Source organism: Eptatretus burgeri, chromosome 3 (assembly GCF_056783735.1).
Source record: "Eptatretus burgeri isolate ZD-2024b chromosome 3, Ebu_testis_v1, whole genome shotgun sequence".
Lineage (NCBI taxonomy): Eukaryota > Metazoa > Chordata > Myxini > Myxiniformes > Myxinidae > Eptatretus > Eptatretus burgeri.
Genome location: NC_140963.1, coordinates 128,264,526 through 128,280,641, shown reverse-complemented (window position 1 = coordinate 128,280,641; position 16,116 = coordinate 128,264,526). Strand labels below are relative to the sequence as shown.

General features: G+C 44.6%; 1 protein-coding gene across 5 annotated transcripts in view; it reads right to left on the bottom strand.

Annotated features, from left to right (window-relative positions):
- Nucleotides 1–16,116, bottom strand: part of LOC147030949 (dnaJ homolog subfamily B member 6-like) — a 115,624-nt gene that overhangs the window by 51,629 nt on the left and 47,879 nt on the right. For all 5 annotated transcript variants that reach the window (XM_085875547.1, XM_085875548.1, XM_085875551.1 and 2 more), the window contains 2 exons: nucleotides 15,318–15,648; nucleotides 14,628–14,698 (listed from right to left, as the gene is read on the bottom strand). In XM_085875547.1, the coding sequence (XP_085731673.1) occupies nucleotides 14,628–14,692 (65 nt within the window). In that variant the 5' untranslated portion in view covers nucleotides 14,693–14,698; nucleotides 15,318–15,648. The remainder of the gene's footprint in view (nucleotides 1–14,627; nucleotides 14,699–15,317; nucleotides 15,649–16,116) is intronic.

Sequence of the window (16,116 nt, the reverse complement as noted above, 5' to 3'; positions counted from 1 at the left end):
ATATAGGGGTTTAAAGGTCTAAAGGTCGAAAGTGTCTACGCTCTATGAGATCGAAGGGAAATAAAGGATATATTCCAACAGTAGTGAGGGATCTAAAGGGTCCAAAGGATCTAAAAGGTCGATAGCAGTGGTTCCCAAAAGTTTTTGTCCATGACCCAAAATTTAAAATCACATTTGCCTTGCGGCCCAAATGGTACTGGTACCTACTTGGTACCAGCACCGATGCTAAAAATTGTCAGAGAAAATGCTTTCTACGTGAAAAAACCCCCTCAAAAACTGGGATTTTGAGTGGGGTTTTTCAAGTTTGGGTCATGACCCTGGGTTTGAGAACTCCTGGTCTATAGGGACTAAAGTGTTGAAAATGTAAAAAGGTCTTCAATGGTCTAAAGGGGTCGAAAGAGAAAAGTCTGAAGGTCAAAAGAGTCTCTAGGTGTAAGGCATGTACAGGGCATTGTTATGGATTAGTAAATCCTATACAATTGGAAATGTTAAGTTTTGTTGGTTCAGTGTCAAAGGCAACTTGCATTATATAATTCTGCCTGAGAAAGGCAACTTGAATTACAGTGAATTAAATAAATGTGTCACGTATTAGGGGAAAGGATACATGCTCAGACAACTGAATGCGTCATTGCCATTGGCAACGTGATTGATTATTATCAACAGAACTTTGAGGATGACTTTTGTTGAGGCTCCAGTGTTCGAGTAATGTGAGAGCTTCACTCCTACATTGGGGAGGACTGCACTGGGTGAAAGATTTGTTGTGGAAAACAATGTTCCGAACCAATGGTCAAGCTTTGGTCAATCTTTGAATTTAGGCTGTCTGTTACCTTGTTTCGGGGTTGACCTTGTGTCATTACAACAAAAGGTGAAACAATGAGCGTTCGAGAAAAGCGACATGGAGGAGGTCATGGAGGTGAACCAGAGATCCAGGTCCAGCAACACATGGAGCCTTTGGAGCAGCGAAGTGCAGTCAAGTTCGTTTTGCCAAGTGAACCGTGTACGAGTGGGGCACGAGCTGGGATGGCTCATGAGCCTTGCATCATCGGGCACACGTTGACCACAAAACCGATCGTGACCCAGTGCACCTTCGCAGGTGTTCGGATTCTCTCCTGCTGGTAGACTGGTTGTGCTCACAAGGAGCCAACGCAACACTCAAGGTGCAAAGTAACTCCATGTTGATATTCCATGCTGACAGCTTCTCTGGGAATCTTGCTTCAAGGTTGTCCCTCCTCCCCACTCCTCATGGTACGACCAGGATGGTAGTGAGATTCCATACTGTGAGAGAATTCCCGCAGACCTCACACACTCCAAACACACGGTTGACCGGTTCATCAACTGCACGTTTGCTTCAACAGTGCAAGATACAAACTTTGATTCACAGCATGTATCCTATTAAAGGGATGTATTAAAACGTGAATGTAAAGTTGCTCTCTCAAAGGGAAATTGTTTTTCTAATAGTTGTGGAAGTATTGGAAACTGCATTTAAATACGTGTGTGTAACTTTGATTAAGTATTTAAAAGCATTGAACGTGACTTGTATTTACTGTGCGGATTTTACAGTGACGGAGGGTTGATGATGAATTATTGTGATTGAATTCTCATTGAATCTGATTGAATGATATTAGCGCTTGACAGTGGGATTTAATAAATTGCATTTTAAAGTTCCTTCTGTTTTATGTCGTGCGCTGGTTGTCATCTGGTTATCAATTGACAGAAAAGTTGAAAGTGATCGTATTAATTGTCTGAAACGTGACCCTCCGGGTACTTGCGGGGCACTCGCTCTGAGGCACGGAGGCTGTGCGTAACAGTATATAGGGGTTTAAAGGGTCATAAGGTGGGTGGTCCAATGGGTCTAAAGGACGTAAATGTCTAAAGGCACTTAAAGGGTCTTAAAAAGGTCAAGAGAGGGTCTTAAAGGGTCTACAGATATTCTTAAAGTGTCTACAAAGGGTCTCAAAAGGTATACAAAGGGTCTATAAAGGGTCTCAAAAGGCCTACAAATATTCTTAAAGTGTCTACAAAAGGTCTACAAAGGGTCTTAAAGGGTCTAAAGATATATTGACTCTATGGGGTCGAAGGGATCTAAAGGGTACATTCTCATTGCAGTTAGGGTCTAAAGGGTTGAATGGATCTTTAGGGCATAAAGGTCTAACAGACAAAAGGGGCTAAAGGGCATAAGGGTCTAAACGGCATAAGGATCTAAGGGTCTAAAGGGGTGTAAGGTGTTGAAAGTGTCAAGAGTAGAAAGCTCAAAAAGGTCTACAGGTGGAAGGGGTCTATAGGGTCTATCACTTTATATGGATTTACAGGGTTATAAGGGGACGAAGGGACTCTGGGGTCTAAGGGGACTAAAGGTCCAAAGGTACATTCCAAAAGTCATTAGGATCTAAACTGTGTAAGTTGTCGAAAAAGTGTAAGGGCGAAAGGGGTATAAAGTGTTTAAGAAAGTGTTGAAAGGGTCTTAAAAGGTCTAAAGGGATCTCAAGAGTAAACAGCCTAAAGGTCAAAATGGTCTACAGGTGAAAGGGGTCTATAGGGTCGACATGGGTTTAAAGGGTCATAAGGCGTTGAAAGGTCTAAAGGGTACATTCCAAAAGTAGTTAGGGTCGATAGGATCTAAACAAAGATGTAAAACGTCTGAAGGCATCTAAAGGGTCTTCAAAGGTCTAAGGGGTTTAAAGGATCTAAAGGTTTGAAGGATTAAGCGGTCAAGGGGTCGAAGCAGTCAAACAGCTCTCGAGGGTCTAAAGCAGCGTTTCTCAACCTTTTTACCCTTGTGGAACCCTTGAAATAGTTTTCATGTCTCAGAGACCCCTGCATAAAAATTATTATATACCATTATTAATATCTGGCTCTTTTATATTTTTATCGTAGTTCACGTGATAAATATAATATATTTTTTCGGATACCTGGTTTAAGGCAAAAATGGCCCCCTTTTTGTCAAATTTATTGGCAATGAAAAAAAAAATACTGCTCGTTTATGAGACCTCACGCCGAGGTTTTAATTCACAAAAAAAAATCTTAAAAAAAAAAAACACCTCATGTAACTTGATCAACAAAACTTAAACAAATAAAAAGTGAATCCTTCAATACAGTGCGTATGGTGAAGCAAATGAGTACACTAATGTTAAAATATGCAATTTATGCTTTTCAGTTGAAAAACAATTAAAAAGCATACTTAATATTTGAAATGTAAAAATCTTGTTATTATTGTGATAAGCACCTTTATATATAAGAGAAAGAATGAAATCGTTCGATACAGCGTGGCAGGAGGCCACAAAAGAATGATAACATAAGAAGAACTGAGCTTTCAGCATTCGGTGCGAAATGTGATGGTGGGCGGAAATGACGTCTTTCGGCGCGAAATGCCATGGTGGGCGGAAATGACGTCTTTCGTTCGTTCGTACATGAGGGGCGCGTTTCTTCGATTTTTTCCGTCAAGCAATAAATTAAATGGTTTTCACATATATAACACATTAGTTTCACAAATTTCCATTGAAATACTAGAGTATTTACTTCAATTGTGGCCATTTCCGTCGAGGTTACGCACTGCATCTACCGGACGGCCGTCATTGGCTGTCTTGAGGAACGTGGGGGGGGGGACACGGGGGACACCGGAGACGTGGTAGACGCCGGCGGGGACATTTCAAACTCGGTGCAATTGTATACAGCGCACGCGCTGTAATAAAGCTGAAGCAATAAAGGTAAATAGAAGAACAGAGAGAGAGAGAGAGAGAGAGAGAGAGAGAGAGAGAGAGAGAGAGAGAGAGAGAGAGAGAGAGAGAGAGAGAGAGAGAGAGAGAGAGAGAGAGAGAGAGAGAGAGAGAGAGAGAGAGAGAGAGAGAGAGAGAGAGAGAGAGAGAGAGAGAGAGAGAGAGAGAGAGAGAGAGAGAGAGAGAGAGAGAGAGAGAGAGAGAGAGAGAGAGAGAGAGAGAGAGAGAGAGAGAGAGAGAGAGAGAGAGAGAGAGAGAGAGAGAGAGAGAGAGAGAGAGAGAGAGAGAGAGAGAGAGAGAGAGAGAGAGAGAGAGAGAGAGAGAGAGAGAGAGAGAGAGAGAGAGAGAGAGAGAGAGAGAGAGAGAGAGAGAGAGAGAGAGAGAGAGAGAGAGAGAGAGAGAGAGAGAGAGAGAGAGAGAGAGGGAGAGAGAGAGAGGGAGAGAGAGAGAGAGAGAGAGAGAGAGAGAGAGAGAGAGAGAGAGAGAGAGAGAGAGACTTCGCGCTAGGAAGCACAGAGAAGATAGATGGACACTGTGCATGCGTCCCGTACTTGAGTCAGTCACTCAATGATACACGAATCCGCCGCGTACAGGACATCCACTAACCAGTGAGGGCGGTTTCACACTGGCGCCATATAGACATCGTTAAATACATTCCCTATGGTTGTTATAGTTGTAAATAATATAAGAGGTTGAAGCCTCTATTATGATAACCAAGGAGTTTCCAACAATATGCCGTACGTGTATAGTAAAATTACGAATATTAAATCAAACAAAAACTACTCAAAAATACATTAGCCTATTTATGACTGTTTGTCGCGGAACCCCGAGCGACCTCTTGTGGAACCCTAGGGTTCCGGGGAACCCCGGTTGAGAAACACTGGTCTAAAGTGTTGAAGGGGTCTAATAGTCCAAAGGGTATATAGGTTCAAAGGGTCTATGGGGTCTTAAGAGGTATAAAGGAGTATAAAGTATCAAAAGGGTATGAAAATTGACTAAAAGGCACTAAAAAAAAAAAAGGACTAAAAGAACTGTGCCCCCCCACCCCCACCACGACCCCTCCCAACAACAAATTTGAAACAACAAATTGGAGCTGGTTGCCTTGACAAAACACAACACACAAGCACAGCAAACCACATCATCCTGAAAGATTGGATAGTAACTCGTAACTTGAACACGGTGAAAGAGCAGAAACGTATGACGTACTGATGCAACCTCAAGGTCCCCCACCAAGAGTATTTTACTTTGGTAGGCAAGTGCCAGCAACACAATTTAATGCTGTGGAAACTGCGCTGCTTGTCTCGAGTTCCAAAGTAAGTAAGATAGAAGCCTTTGGCAATATAAAACTACATACGAAAAATAACTTCAGTTACAGCACCATTTAAGCATATTTATGGTGACCCAGTTAAAAAGGTCATTCAAAGTACAATGTATGGTTACGAATTCGTGCCCGCCGGCGTGCGATCGGCCGCTTTCCACTAATGGCAACCGCGTCGTCCACCGGACGGACAATTCAGTCGTGACTTTACGGAGCTAACGCCGGAACCCTGTCAGGGGTGGGTCTTCAACACAACCACGGCCGTGCCAATTGTCTACCCGAGCAAGATACGGTCACTCGCCGAACTCGATATACCTAAGTACCTGCCTGGGCAGTCGACCGGGTGACCGTACCTCGACGCAGGTACGGTCGCTTAAGCGATTTAACACAAACCGCTTAAGCGGTCCGTTCCGTTCTGCAGTGATAACCGAGTGGGTATTATCGCCCGACCTCGCCGGATCCGATTCTATTTAACGGGTGTTTAAAACCCAGCTATCTATTCCGCGATGCAAGATGGCATTTCAATGGGGTGAAAGGAGGACGCGACGAACGGGGTACCTTTAGACCAGCACATTTATTACACAACACGTAAGCAGGCAAATAGAAACAACAGGCAAGCACGTATACAGGCAAATAGAAACAAAAGCAGGCAAACAGAAGCAAGGGAAAGCACTATGACCGACTATAATTAATAAATGTACAGTCACTTAGGCAGTTTTACTTGACAAATGGCACCACGACAACATTCATTCAAAAACCCAAAAGAAACACAAGAAAGACCCCCTCACAGACAAGGGGGTCAGGCTGGACCACTTGGGTCTTTATGACACGGGACCTAGGAGACCAAACGGGTCCTGCGAGACCGTAGCAGGTTACCTGCACCCTCGAGGCGCCTCGATGGTCGGCAAGCTCTCTCTGGCACTCTCCTCCCGACTGCACGGCAGAGCTGGTCCTCCGCACACAACCCTCTCAACTTGGCGTTATCAGCACCACGACGAGGACAAAGCTCCAGCTCGAAACCATGTCGTTCCACGAAGCCACCAAAAGACAGACACAGGCCACCCCGAAGACCAAGACAAAAGACAAAGACAAAAGACAAAGACAAAAGACAAAGACAAAAGACCAAGACAAAGAGACACGAAGCTCGCATGCTGTCCGCCATATATTCCCTGGGGCTCAGCGCTTCGCCCCTCCCCGTTTTCGGCTCCGCCTCCCTTCCAGAAGCTTCTCGAAAAGGGGCGTTCCTCAGCTCCGAGCGCCTCATTCCTCATATCCACCAATCGCGAGCGAGCTGCCTCGCCCTTTCCACTCACACCAAACGCGGAGAAAAAAAGGCGGGAAAATCCGCGCTCATCGCAGTTCCTTCCTTGGTCCCTTAACTTGGCGCCCTCGGATGGCTTTCGACGCAGAAAGGGTTGTAGTGTGGTTTGTGGAGGATGGTGTTCGATAGCTAGCGTAGCGGCGGAGATGGTTAGATGGTGGCGTACTTGTTGTGGCGATTGTAGCGTGGTTGTTGTTGTGGCATGGTTGGTGGTGGTTGCGATCGTGGTTGTGGTGATTCGGTTGTTGTTGGCGTTGTGGTTGTTTGGGGGGCGAAGTTGGTTGCTGTAATGGTGGTCGAGGTATGGTCGGTTCAAAATAACGATAGAAAAGAAAAACCGACCTCAAAGGGTCACAGCCCGGTGAACACGAAGAAGTCCCTCTAAACAACGGTGGGGAAACCTATCTGAACACTCACTTACTGGGATAACTCATCTAAGGAACCGTTATGGTGTTCTGCGAATTTCCACAGCCATAACAGTATATTCAAATCCACCCCTACATAATGCTACTTTTCCCCCTACAGGGCACATTGTGATGGGAGACAATATTCAGGTAACATTTATTTATAACCTATACTAATTGATGCAATTTTGACGACCCCTTTTTACTTCCTATGAAACCCCATTCCATACCTCTTCTCTTCTCTCCTCTCCCAAATCTTCCATCCTCAACCCTACTTTATCTCCTCTCTTCCACGCTTCTCTTTTCTTTTCAACTAATCCCCCCCTCTCCCTCCCCCTTTGTTTGTGCGCAAGTGCAACACTACTTACATTTTGACTACTGTTAAAGGGCACCTACTATAGTCAAAGGGAGATTATGGGACCACAGTTGTATGAAAGTACTCGACATAAGGTTTAAAAGTGATTTGTTTCTGAAAAATAGGGTGGCTTGTCATTCTTGCAAAAGATTGCATCAAGTTGCTTCCACTTGGCTTTATAAACCCATCAACTGGGCAAGGGGTACAACCAACAGAAAATTACACAAGTGCCAACCGTGTGACTATATTCAACATCTACAACTGTAAACCCTAAAAAAAAAAAAAAAAATTGTTTTAATGAGTCCCCAGTCATTAAGCCCCACTGGGAAAGGGGAGGAAAAAATATAAATTGGAACAACACACAATGCAAGGTCAAATTATTCTTTGGTAATTATTACCAAAGATGATGTCAAACAATAAAAGTGCTATCAAGTCTAAAATGCTTCTTGGTCGACGATTTGACACATACATCTGGATTGATACCTGAAAGTGCTGGTAACCCGAGTTCAAATCCCATATCCAGTACGATATTGTTGTGGAAATGGCTCTTAGTGGGTTAAAGATGTTGAACATCGCATAGTTATTTCCTTAATGAGTGTCTCAGCAAAAGTTGTAAAAGTAATTAAATGTGATATAAAGATATGCGTCACTTATTTCGTAGTTAGACACCGTCAACCTATCCCAATGTGTGTAAAATGATCAAATCATTTGACCTCCATTTTTAATTTTTATACCTCTTGTTATCTGTCATTTATGTCTTCTTTTTGTGCCTGGATAGGTCCTAACCGCAAGTTTAGGCAGCAAAACGAACATTGTCGTTGGCACAGGGCACGGGTTGGTGGCAGAAGCTTGGGGTAAGGGGTCAGCAATGGGTGGCTCCACCCACTGGGCCAAATGGCGGTCAATGGTGAGTGAGAGGGGAGGGGCGTGAAGTGTCACCAGTGATGTGCGGGAGACCTAATAAAAGGCAGGCCCAAGAAAGATTGTGCGGGGGGAAATCTGGGTAACGTTCAGCCAATGGCTGCGTCACCACAAAGCTCCCGGAACGGAAGCCACACTCTGCCCATCCAAGCCGTGCCCACCCGTCTGGAGTCACACCTCCCCTGTTCTCCTCATCGGGGGCCCAGACGTCGTTTGGGGTTCTAGAAAGACCAACTGTCCGGCAGACTTTGCCGGTTTGAGGAACGATTCTTCTGTCCTGTCACTCTCCAACCCTGTCTATTTCATGTGGACCCAGTTAAAGCAATAGCTAAAGTGTCCCGTTCATTCATTAGCATCGTGGGAAGTTTTGATTGATGGTGGGTTAAGGGACTGTTATTATTGATTGCATTGCTTTTTGGATATTCCTTCCACCATGCCATCAATGTTTGTTTATGAAATATACATGAAAAGCCTAGTGTTGGCTTAATGCTGAAGGTGGCTGGCTGGCTTAAGATCCTAGGAGCTTGAGTTCAAGCCCCTGTTGTGCTGTTGAATTAACACCAGGTGGGTCTACTCAGCCTGTCCATCTTTCTGAGTTTGACAAAATGAGTGTCAGCTTGCTGGTAACAGGGGGCATTGCATCAGTGGTGCAGCCATGCTTCAAAAAAAAAATGATGCAGCCAAACAGCCACAGGCTGCATATGAATAAATAAATTAACTAGACATTGCTAGAAGGGCACACTGTAGAGCACATACCTCCACCATGTCATGACTGATCTATGAGAACATATCTGGCCCAATAAATTTTTGAAATATCATGCGATACTTCGTTTTTGGCTCCATCTCGAAATGGTGAAGAATTCTTTTTAAAATTAAACATTTCTCGTATCCAGAACCGGGTTCGGATCTTCACCAAAATCGAATCAATTCGTCCTTGTGACACACCCAACCTGCCCACAAGATTTCGTCCGGATTCGTCCACAACGTTTTGAGATATCCTGCACCCAGACAGCCAAACAAACAACCAGAGAGGGGTTAAAACATGACCTCCTTCACCTTCGGTGACAGAGGTAAATATACCTGGTCTCAAGGGTGAATTTGGACTGTGGTGGCTGCTTCATTTGGTGGTGCCGGATTCGAACTGGGCAACCCAAACAGACCGTAACAATATTCTAGTATTGATTATTTACAAATGTCCGCATAACTTACATAAAATTACACTGATGTCTCCCAATGTCTTTGTCCTGCGTGCAATTTATGTTGAAGCTCTATAATGAGCTGTAGCTGAATGTTAACAAGGAGCTGCTGCGGTGAAACTGCAGAACTTTCTAATCAAAGGAAAAACGAGATTTTTTTCAGGGGGTCCTGGGGGGGGGGGGGTATGCTCCCCTGGAAAAGTTTGAAAAATTGTTGTCAAAATATGCATTTTGGGGGTGATCCTGTCCATATTGTAACAAAGAAAACATATGCAAATGACAGCGATATTTGGGGAAGATTTTTTTTTTTTTAGATCCTCGTGGAGGATTTCGAAGTCTGACTCACGTTGTTGTTCTTGTGCACTTGTCTGTTTCACAGCCTACAGTTTTCATCGAAACTTCCTGAAACTTGGCATATATATATGTAAAAATACCCTGCGCAGACAGTAACAATCTCCGATTTTGAAAATTCCTCCGAGAAAAAAAGTTATGACGTCAAAATATCTCCGCTAATGGAAATCGCCTAAAAAATTATCTCCGAAACTCAGCAAGCTTTTTGAATTCTGTTTGCGGGAATCGAACAGGGCATTAGCAGAGATGAATTATCGCACATATGATACATCACTATGACGTCATATCAATTTTATGACGTCATTCCTATTTTTGACATTTTTTGTTTCACAACCCAGAGTTTTCATCGGATCTTCGTGAAACTTGCCATGTACATGCAGAAAGCCCACGCGCAGGCAGGAACCATCTCCGATTTTGGAAATTCTTCCGAGAAAAAGTTGACGTCATAATATCGCCGCTAATGGAAATCGCCTATACCATTATCTCCGAAACTAGGCAAGCTGTTTGAATTTTGTTTGCGGGAATCAAGCCGGGCATTAGCACAGATAAATTATCGCAAACCTGATACATCACAATGACGTCATATTCGTTTTTATAACGTCATCATTAAGAGGACGAGGATCTTAGCTCATTTGAGCTTGTTTCACATGAACATCCATTGCTGGAGGCTGGTGTTGGTTTATCAGTTGTAGGGTGGCTGGTTTAAGTTATTTTTGAGTTTTATTTTGAGGGTTTGAGTTTTGAGGGTTTTGAGTTCGAGCCCCTAGCCTGTTGTTGAATTAACACCAGGTGGGTTGACTCGGTCTGTCATCCTTCTGAGGTCAGCAAAAAGAGTAACAGGGGGCACTGCATCAGCGTTGGCCAGCAGTCGGAGTCGTGAACGTATGTGTGACGGGAATGCGTCTGAAATGAGTTCAAATGCCACAAGGGAATGGAAAGTTGCCGAGGTATTTAGCTGAATGACCCTCTGGAACCGGGCAGGGCCGAAAGCAGGAATGTTGATGACGAATCCAAGGAGAAAATGAACTCCGAACTCTTCAGACGACCTTCACCAACCAGCGTAAGGCAACGTGAGATGTGCAAGATGCCACAAAAGGCAAAAAAGGACTCTTTACACACGAGCCACAGGAAGGCAGCAACAAATGTAACAAAATGTGAACAAACACTCGGCGAATATAAATCCCATCCCAAGCTGATAGCATGTACAGACGAATCTGCCAGCGACGATAGGCGGATACACAACACCGACGTGCACACAAGGTCTCCCACCCGGCGGACATCAAATCACGGCAACGCGCTTGCAAGCTCTTGTAACCTGCTAACTTCAATCAAAACAGCTCATCATAAAAACTACCGTGGGAGTAATTGGTATCATCGTGGTCATGATGCGTCATTGCGTACATATTGCATCCCACCGGGATGAAATGGGTTCATAAACTAATCAGCATGTCGGAATAGAACCTCAATTCCCAATAATCGACAATCGCAGCATGCCTTTCTGATGACGAACACACGGAAACCTCCACATCGGTCGTTACAAAAACATGGACTTCCGGAAAATACGGAAGGAGTTTCACCGATGGAGCTGATACTCGAGGCCTCCCACCTTTTGGATGGTTGTCACACACAAACACACACACACACACACACACACACACACACACACACACACACACACACACACACACACACACACACACCACCCTATTTAACAAGAAACAAGCAAGAAGAGCCTCACAAATATCATACACAAGCCAAGTTACTGAGATGGTTACCATGGAAACATAATTCAGCCAATCACAGACGTGATCTAATCAGGTTGAGATAATGTCATGAGGAATAAGCCTGGTGTGTTGGCGCAGTGGTTAGGGCAGCGGCTTGGGATCCAAAAGGTCCTGAGTTCAAGCCCCGTTGGGCCACTGAATTAATACACCAGGGGGTTGACTCAGCCTGTCATCCTTCCGAGGTCGGCGAAATGAGTACCAGTATACTGGGCCGGTGTATACCCCGGTTAAAATAGGTGTACCATATCCCTGTGTCGTAAGAGGCGACCAGGGTTGCGTCAGGAAGGGCATCCGGCGTAAAACATGTGCCAAATCACTATGCGGATCACACGGATGATCCGCTGTGGCGACCCCTAACGGGAGCAGCCGAAAGAAGAAGAAGAAGATAATGTCATGAGGAATAGATATCCGCAATATGAAAGGTAAATGTAGAACGGTTTTTGAAATATTGTGTGCACAAAAGTACATGGACAGATGATCATTTGGTCAGTCGGCCAGTTGGTCGGATGGAGCTCATTTTATTGTCTCCTGTCTCCATTGATCTGTGTAAAGCGTTCGATTCGGTGAATCGGGATGCCCTCAGGAGGATTCTTGGTCTTCGTGGGGTGCCACCAAAACTGATCGATCTGATGTCTGAACTCTACTCTGGTACTGAGAGTGCTGTGAGATGTGCTGGTACCATCTCTGACTTATTTCCAGTTGTTATTGGAGTTCGTTAGGGGCGTGTATTGGCCCTCACACTTTTCAGCACTTGTATGGACTGGATTCTGGGGAGGATGTCAGAGAGATCAAGCTGTGGTGCATCATTTGAGAATGTCAAGATATCTAACCTTGATTTCGCAGATGTGCAGTCATCTTTGTGGAGACTCTGGATATCCTTTTGGGGAGCCTCGGGGTGCTGAATGAGGAGTCGGAACCGCTGGGATTACGGGTTTCCTGGGTCAAAACTAAGATCCAGGCTTTCAATGACATCTTGGATGCTGCTGTCCTGTCTGTGCCTGTTTGTGGTGAGGATGTTGAGGTCGTGGAGAGATTCACTTACCTTGGCAGTGATATTCATGTCTGCTGGTTGTGAGTCAGAGGTCAATAGACGTCTGGGTCGGGCCTGGGGAGTCATGGATTCACTGGATCATAGGGTGTGGCACTGCCGGTACCTGTGCAGAAGGACGAAAGTCCGATTCTTCAGGTCCTTGGTGCTTCCAGTCTTGCTGACACTGATCCTGCTCCTTGGTGCTGACACTGATCCTGCTCACCAGATTCTCTCAGCGAGGGAGTCTCGTGAGTGGAGGAGGCCAACAGGCCGACCATGTGCCTCGTAGTTGCAGCAGGTTGATCGGCATCTCAAGGAGATGGTGTTGGGACAGGCATCTGCCTGGGGATGGCCAGACGGAGCCCCACGGGAGTACCGGCAGAAAGTGGACGCAGCAACATGCTGCTCTGGCGCATGCTCCCATACCTGACCTGACCTGTCTCCAACTTTGTCGGAGGGGTGAGGGACAAAAACAAGCTCGAATGAGCTAAGATCCTCGTCCTCTTTATGATGACGTCATAAAAACGAATATGACGTCATTGTGATGTATCAGGTTTGCGATAAATTATCTGTGCTAATGCCCGGCTTGATTCCCGCAAACAAAATTTAAACAGCTTGCCTAGTTTCGGAGATAATGGTATAGGCGATTTCCATTAGCGGCGATATTATGATTTCAACTTTTTTTCTAGGAAGAATTTCCAAAATCGGAGTTGGTTACTGCCTGCGCGTGGGCTTTCTGCATATACATGGCAAGTTTCACGAAGATCCGATGAAAACTCTGGGTTGTGAAACAAAAAATGTCAAAAATAGGAATGACGTCATAAAATTTGATATGACATCATAGTGATGCATCATATATGTGGTAATTCATCTCTGCTAATGCCCTGTTCGATTCCCGCAAACAGAATTCAAAAAGCTTGCCGAGTTTGAGATAATTTTTTTAGGTGATTTCCATTAGTGGAGATATTTTGATGTCGTAACTTTTTTTCTCGGTGGAATTTTCAAAATCGGAGATTGTTACTGTCTGCGCAGGGTATTTTTACATATACTGTATATGCCAAGTTTCAGGAAGTTTCGATGAAAACTGGAGGCTGTGAAACAAACTAGTTTCGGAGATAATGGTATAGGTGATTTCCATTAGTGGCGATATTATGACGTGAACTTATTTTCTAGGAAGAATTTCCAAAATCGGAGATGGTTACTGCCTGCGCAGGGTATTTTTTACATATATACGCCGAGTTTCAGGAAGTTTTGATGAAAACTGTAGGCTGTGAAACAAAAAAAGTCCACAAGAACAACAACGTGAGTAAGACTTAGAGATCCTCCACGAGGATATAAAAATCTGGCACAGCCCCACAACCAATTAGCTACAATGTAATTCGACATGCAAATTGTACATTCATCCATCCATCCATGAGGACTGTAATGTGTGCAGAGCGTTGGTGCTGTCTAAGTAGTCTCCTTCACTATTTGGCACAATCCTGGATGGGTCGCCACTCCGACACAGGATACCAGCAAGCTGGCACTCATTTTGCCAACGTCGGAAGGATGAATAGCAGAGTCAACCCCACCTGGCATTAATTCAACAGTGAGTGGGATTTGAACTCAGGATCCTAGGATCCAACACCCACCACCCTAACCATTAAGCCAACAACAAGCATATATTCACCCACAATGTAGTTTATCCAAAATTAATGGTCATATGATCCTGTTGTCATCATATGGGGAGGGTTGAAGACAGTTATGGTTGATCAAAAACCCACTTAGGAGTTTATTTTATGATAATGCGAGCAGGTGGGTTGAATGTGACGAGCTCACAGATGGTGAAGTAGTGGGATACATATAAATCGGTATTCTGTAATTTCCACATGAATTTCAAGGACATTTGGAAACAATGGACAAATCAGCAAAGTATATGGGATTCGAACCTTGCATCATTTTGACATAAGTGTAATTAAGCATCCCATGAGCATTCGACAACTTCGATTCTGGTGTGTGTGTGTGTGTGTGTGTGTGTGTGTGTGTGTGTGTGTGTGTGTGTGTGTGTGTGTGTGTGTGTGTGTGTGTGTGTGTGTGTGTGTGTATGTGTATGTGCATGTGTGTCGACAGTATAAATACACACACTGTAGAGTTACACACACTGTGACAGAAAAAGGCTCAGCTTGGTGCAGGCAAGGGTGAAAGCACACCTTCGCAAGTACAAACACTACCCCCACCCCAGTGAATGGACTCACACTCTTTTCACGTCGTCTTGAGATGCGTTGCGAGGAATTCCAAGCACTTCGTAATAGTCTCCCATTGTTTCCTGTATCAGGGACAAGACGGGATCAGCTCGAGCACTGGAACCACATTTGCCCGTCACCACTAGCAACCGCCAACCTCAGAGCATGCCCGAACGACCAACCATTCTTGGGACCGTATTTTTAGCGACGCTGCAAGCTGGCACAGATACAACGCAACGGTCAACTGGATTCGCTCACTGTGCATGCTCTCGCGACCGAAGCGACATCAATCAATGATCATGAATCATAGACGTCGTTTGCAACGTGGACAATGATCAACGTCACAGTGGCCGAATTAATCGGCATCGCTGTTTCACTAGGGCATCCGTTCGGAATACTGTATTGGATTGTACGACATCAGTTCGGAAAGCTGTACGGCACGGGGACAATGGACACGGTGCACCGACGAAGACACAATGCACACGGTACACGTTAGCACGGTGCATACAGGTACACCCAGGTGCAGGTAAACGCGCTATAATCTCCATGTGTCACGCTGCATCTACATCGACCACTTCTCACAGCCTGTCCACCGTACGTCTCGAGTAGTCCGAACCCTAGTAATACACACACTGCGTCTTGTCTGCACATAAAGATACACGAAAATATTTTTTTAAAAACTGAAGGAGAGATGAAGCTTACGTTGGGAAAGAAGAAGAAAGAGATGATGATGATGATGATGAGCCGGTCTGATTCCAACTGTTGTGGTGGTGCTGAGTCGTTTTCAAAGCCCCTCCCAAGTCCCAACCCTAGAGTCTCCTCTCGCTTCGCCTCAAATCTCAGCCCTCCCTCTGCCTGAGTGATTGCTGCGACCCATCAGACTTCACGAATGTCGGGAGGAAAAGCCCCGTTATCAGGATTCAGGATTCAGGAGTGCAATGTTGTCCAGAGGAGGTAACGGGACGTTGACTGGGAAAGGTGAAGAGCTTCGATGAATAACAATTAACGTGACTGGGAAAGGCGAATCGGACAGCTGTGGAGAAGCAGGAAGAAAAGAGGGAAATGGGGAGGGATATCTATGTTCATTCATTCGATGATTGAGTCATCGTTCATTCATACATTTTGCGTTACATCATCAGAATAGGGCGATGTAGTGGGTGCAGTTCGTCTGGCAACAGGGCCAATATGAATTAGATTTAACGATGAGCAAATGACATGGAAAGCCTGCAAACTGTCCTTTTTTGGATATTTTGTTGTATTTCTCTAAATGTTGATTTCCACTGTGCAAATAAACTGTTTTATTCATGAATGCTGTTAGTTGCTATTGTTTTCTATTGTTCTGTTTTCTTCATGAACGGTGTTAGTATTCTAACTAATGCGCAACTGTGCATGCGTCAAATTCCAATTGCCAATATTTATGTTATGTCATACAGTATTTGTATAATATTATCATGTTACTATAGCATTTCATATAAATAATTATTCCCTTGCCCAAGATGGG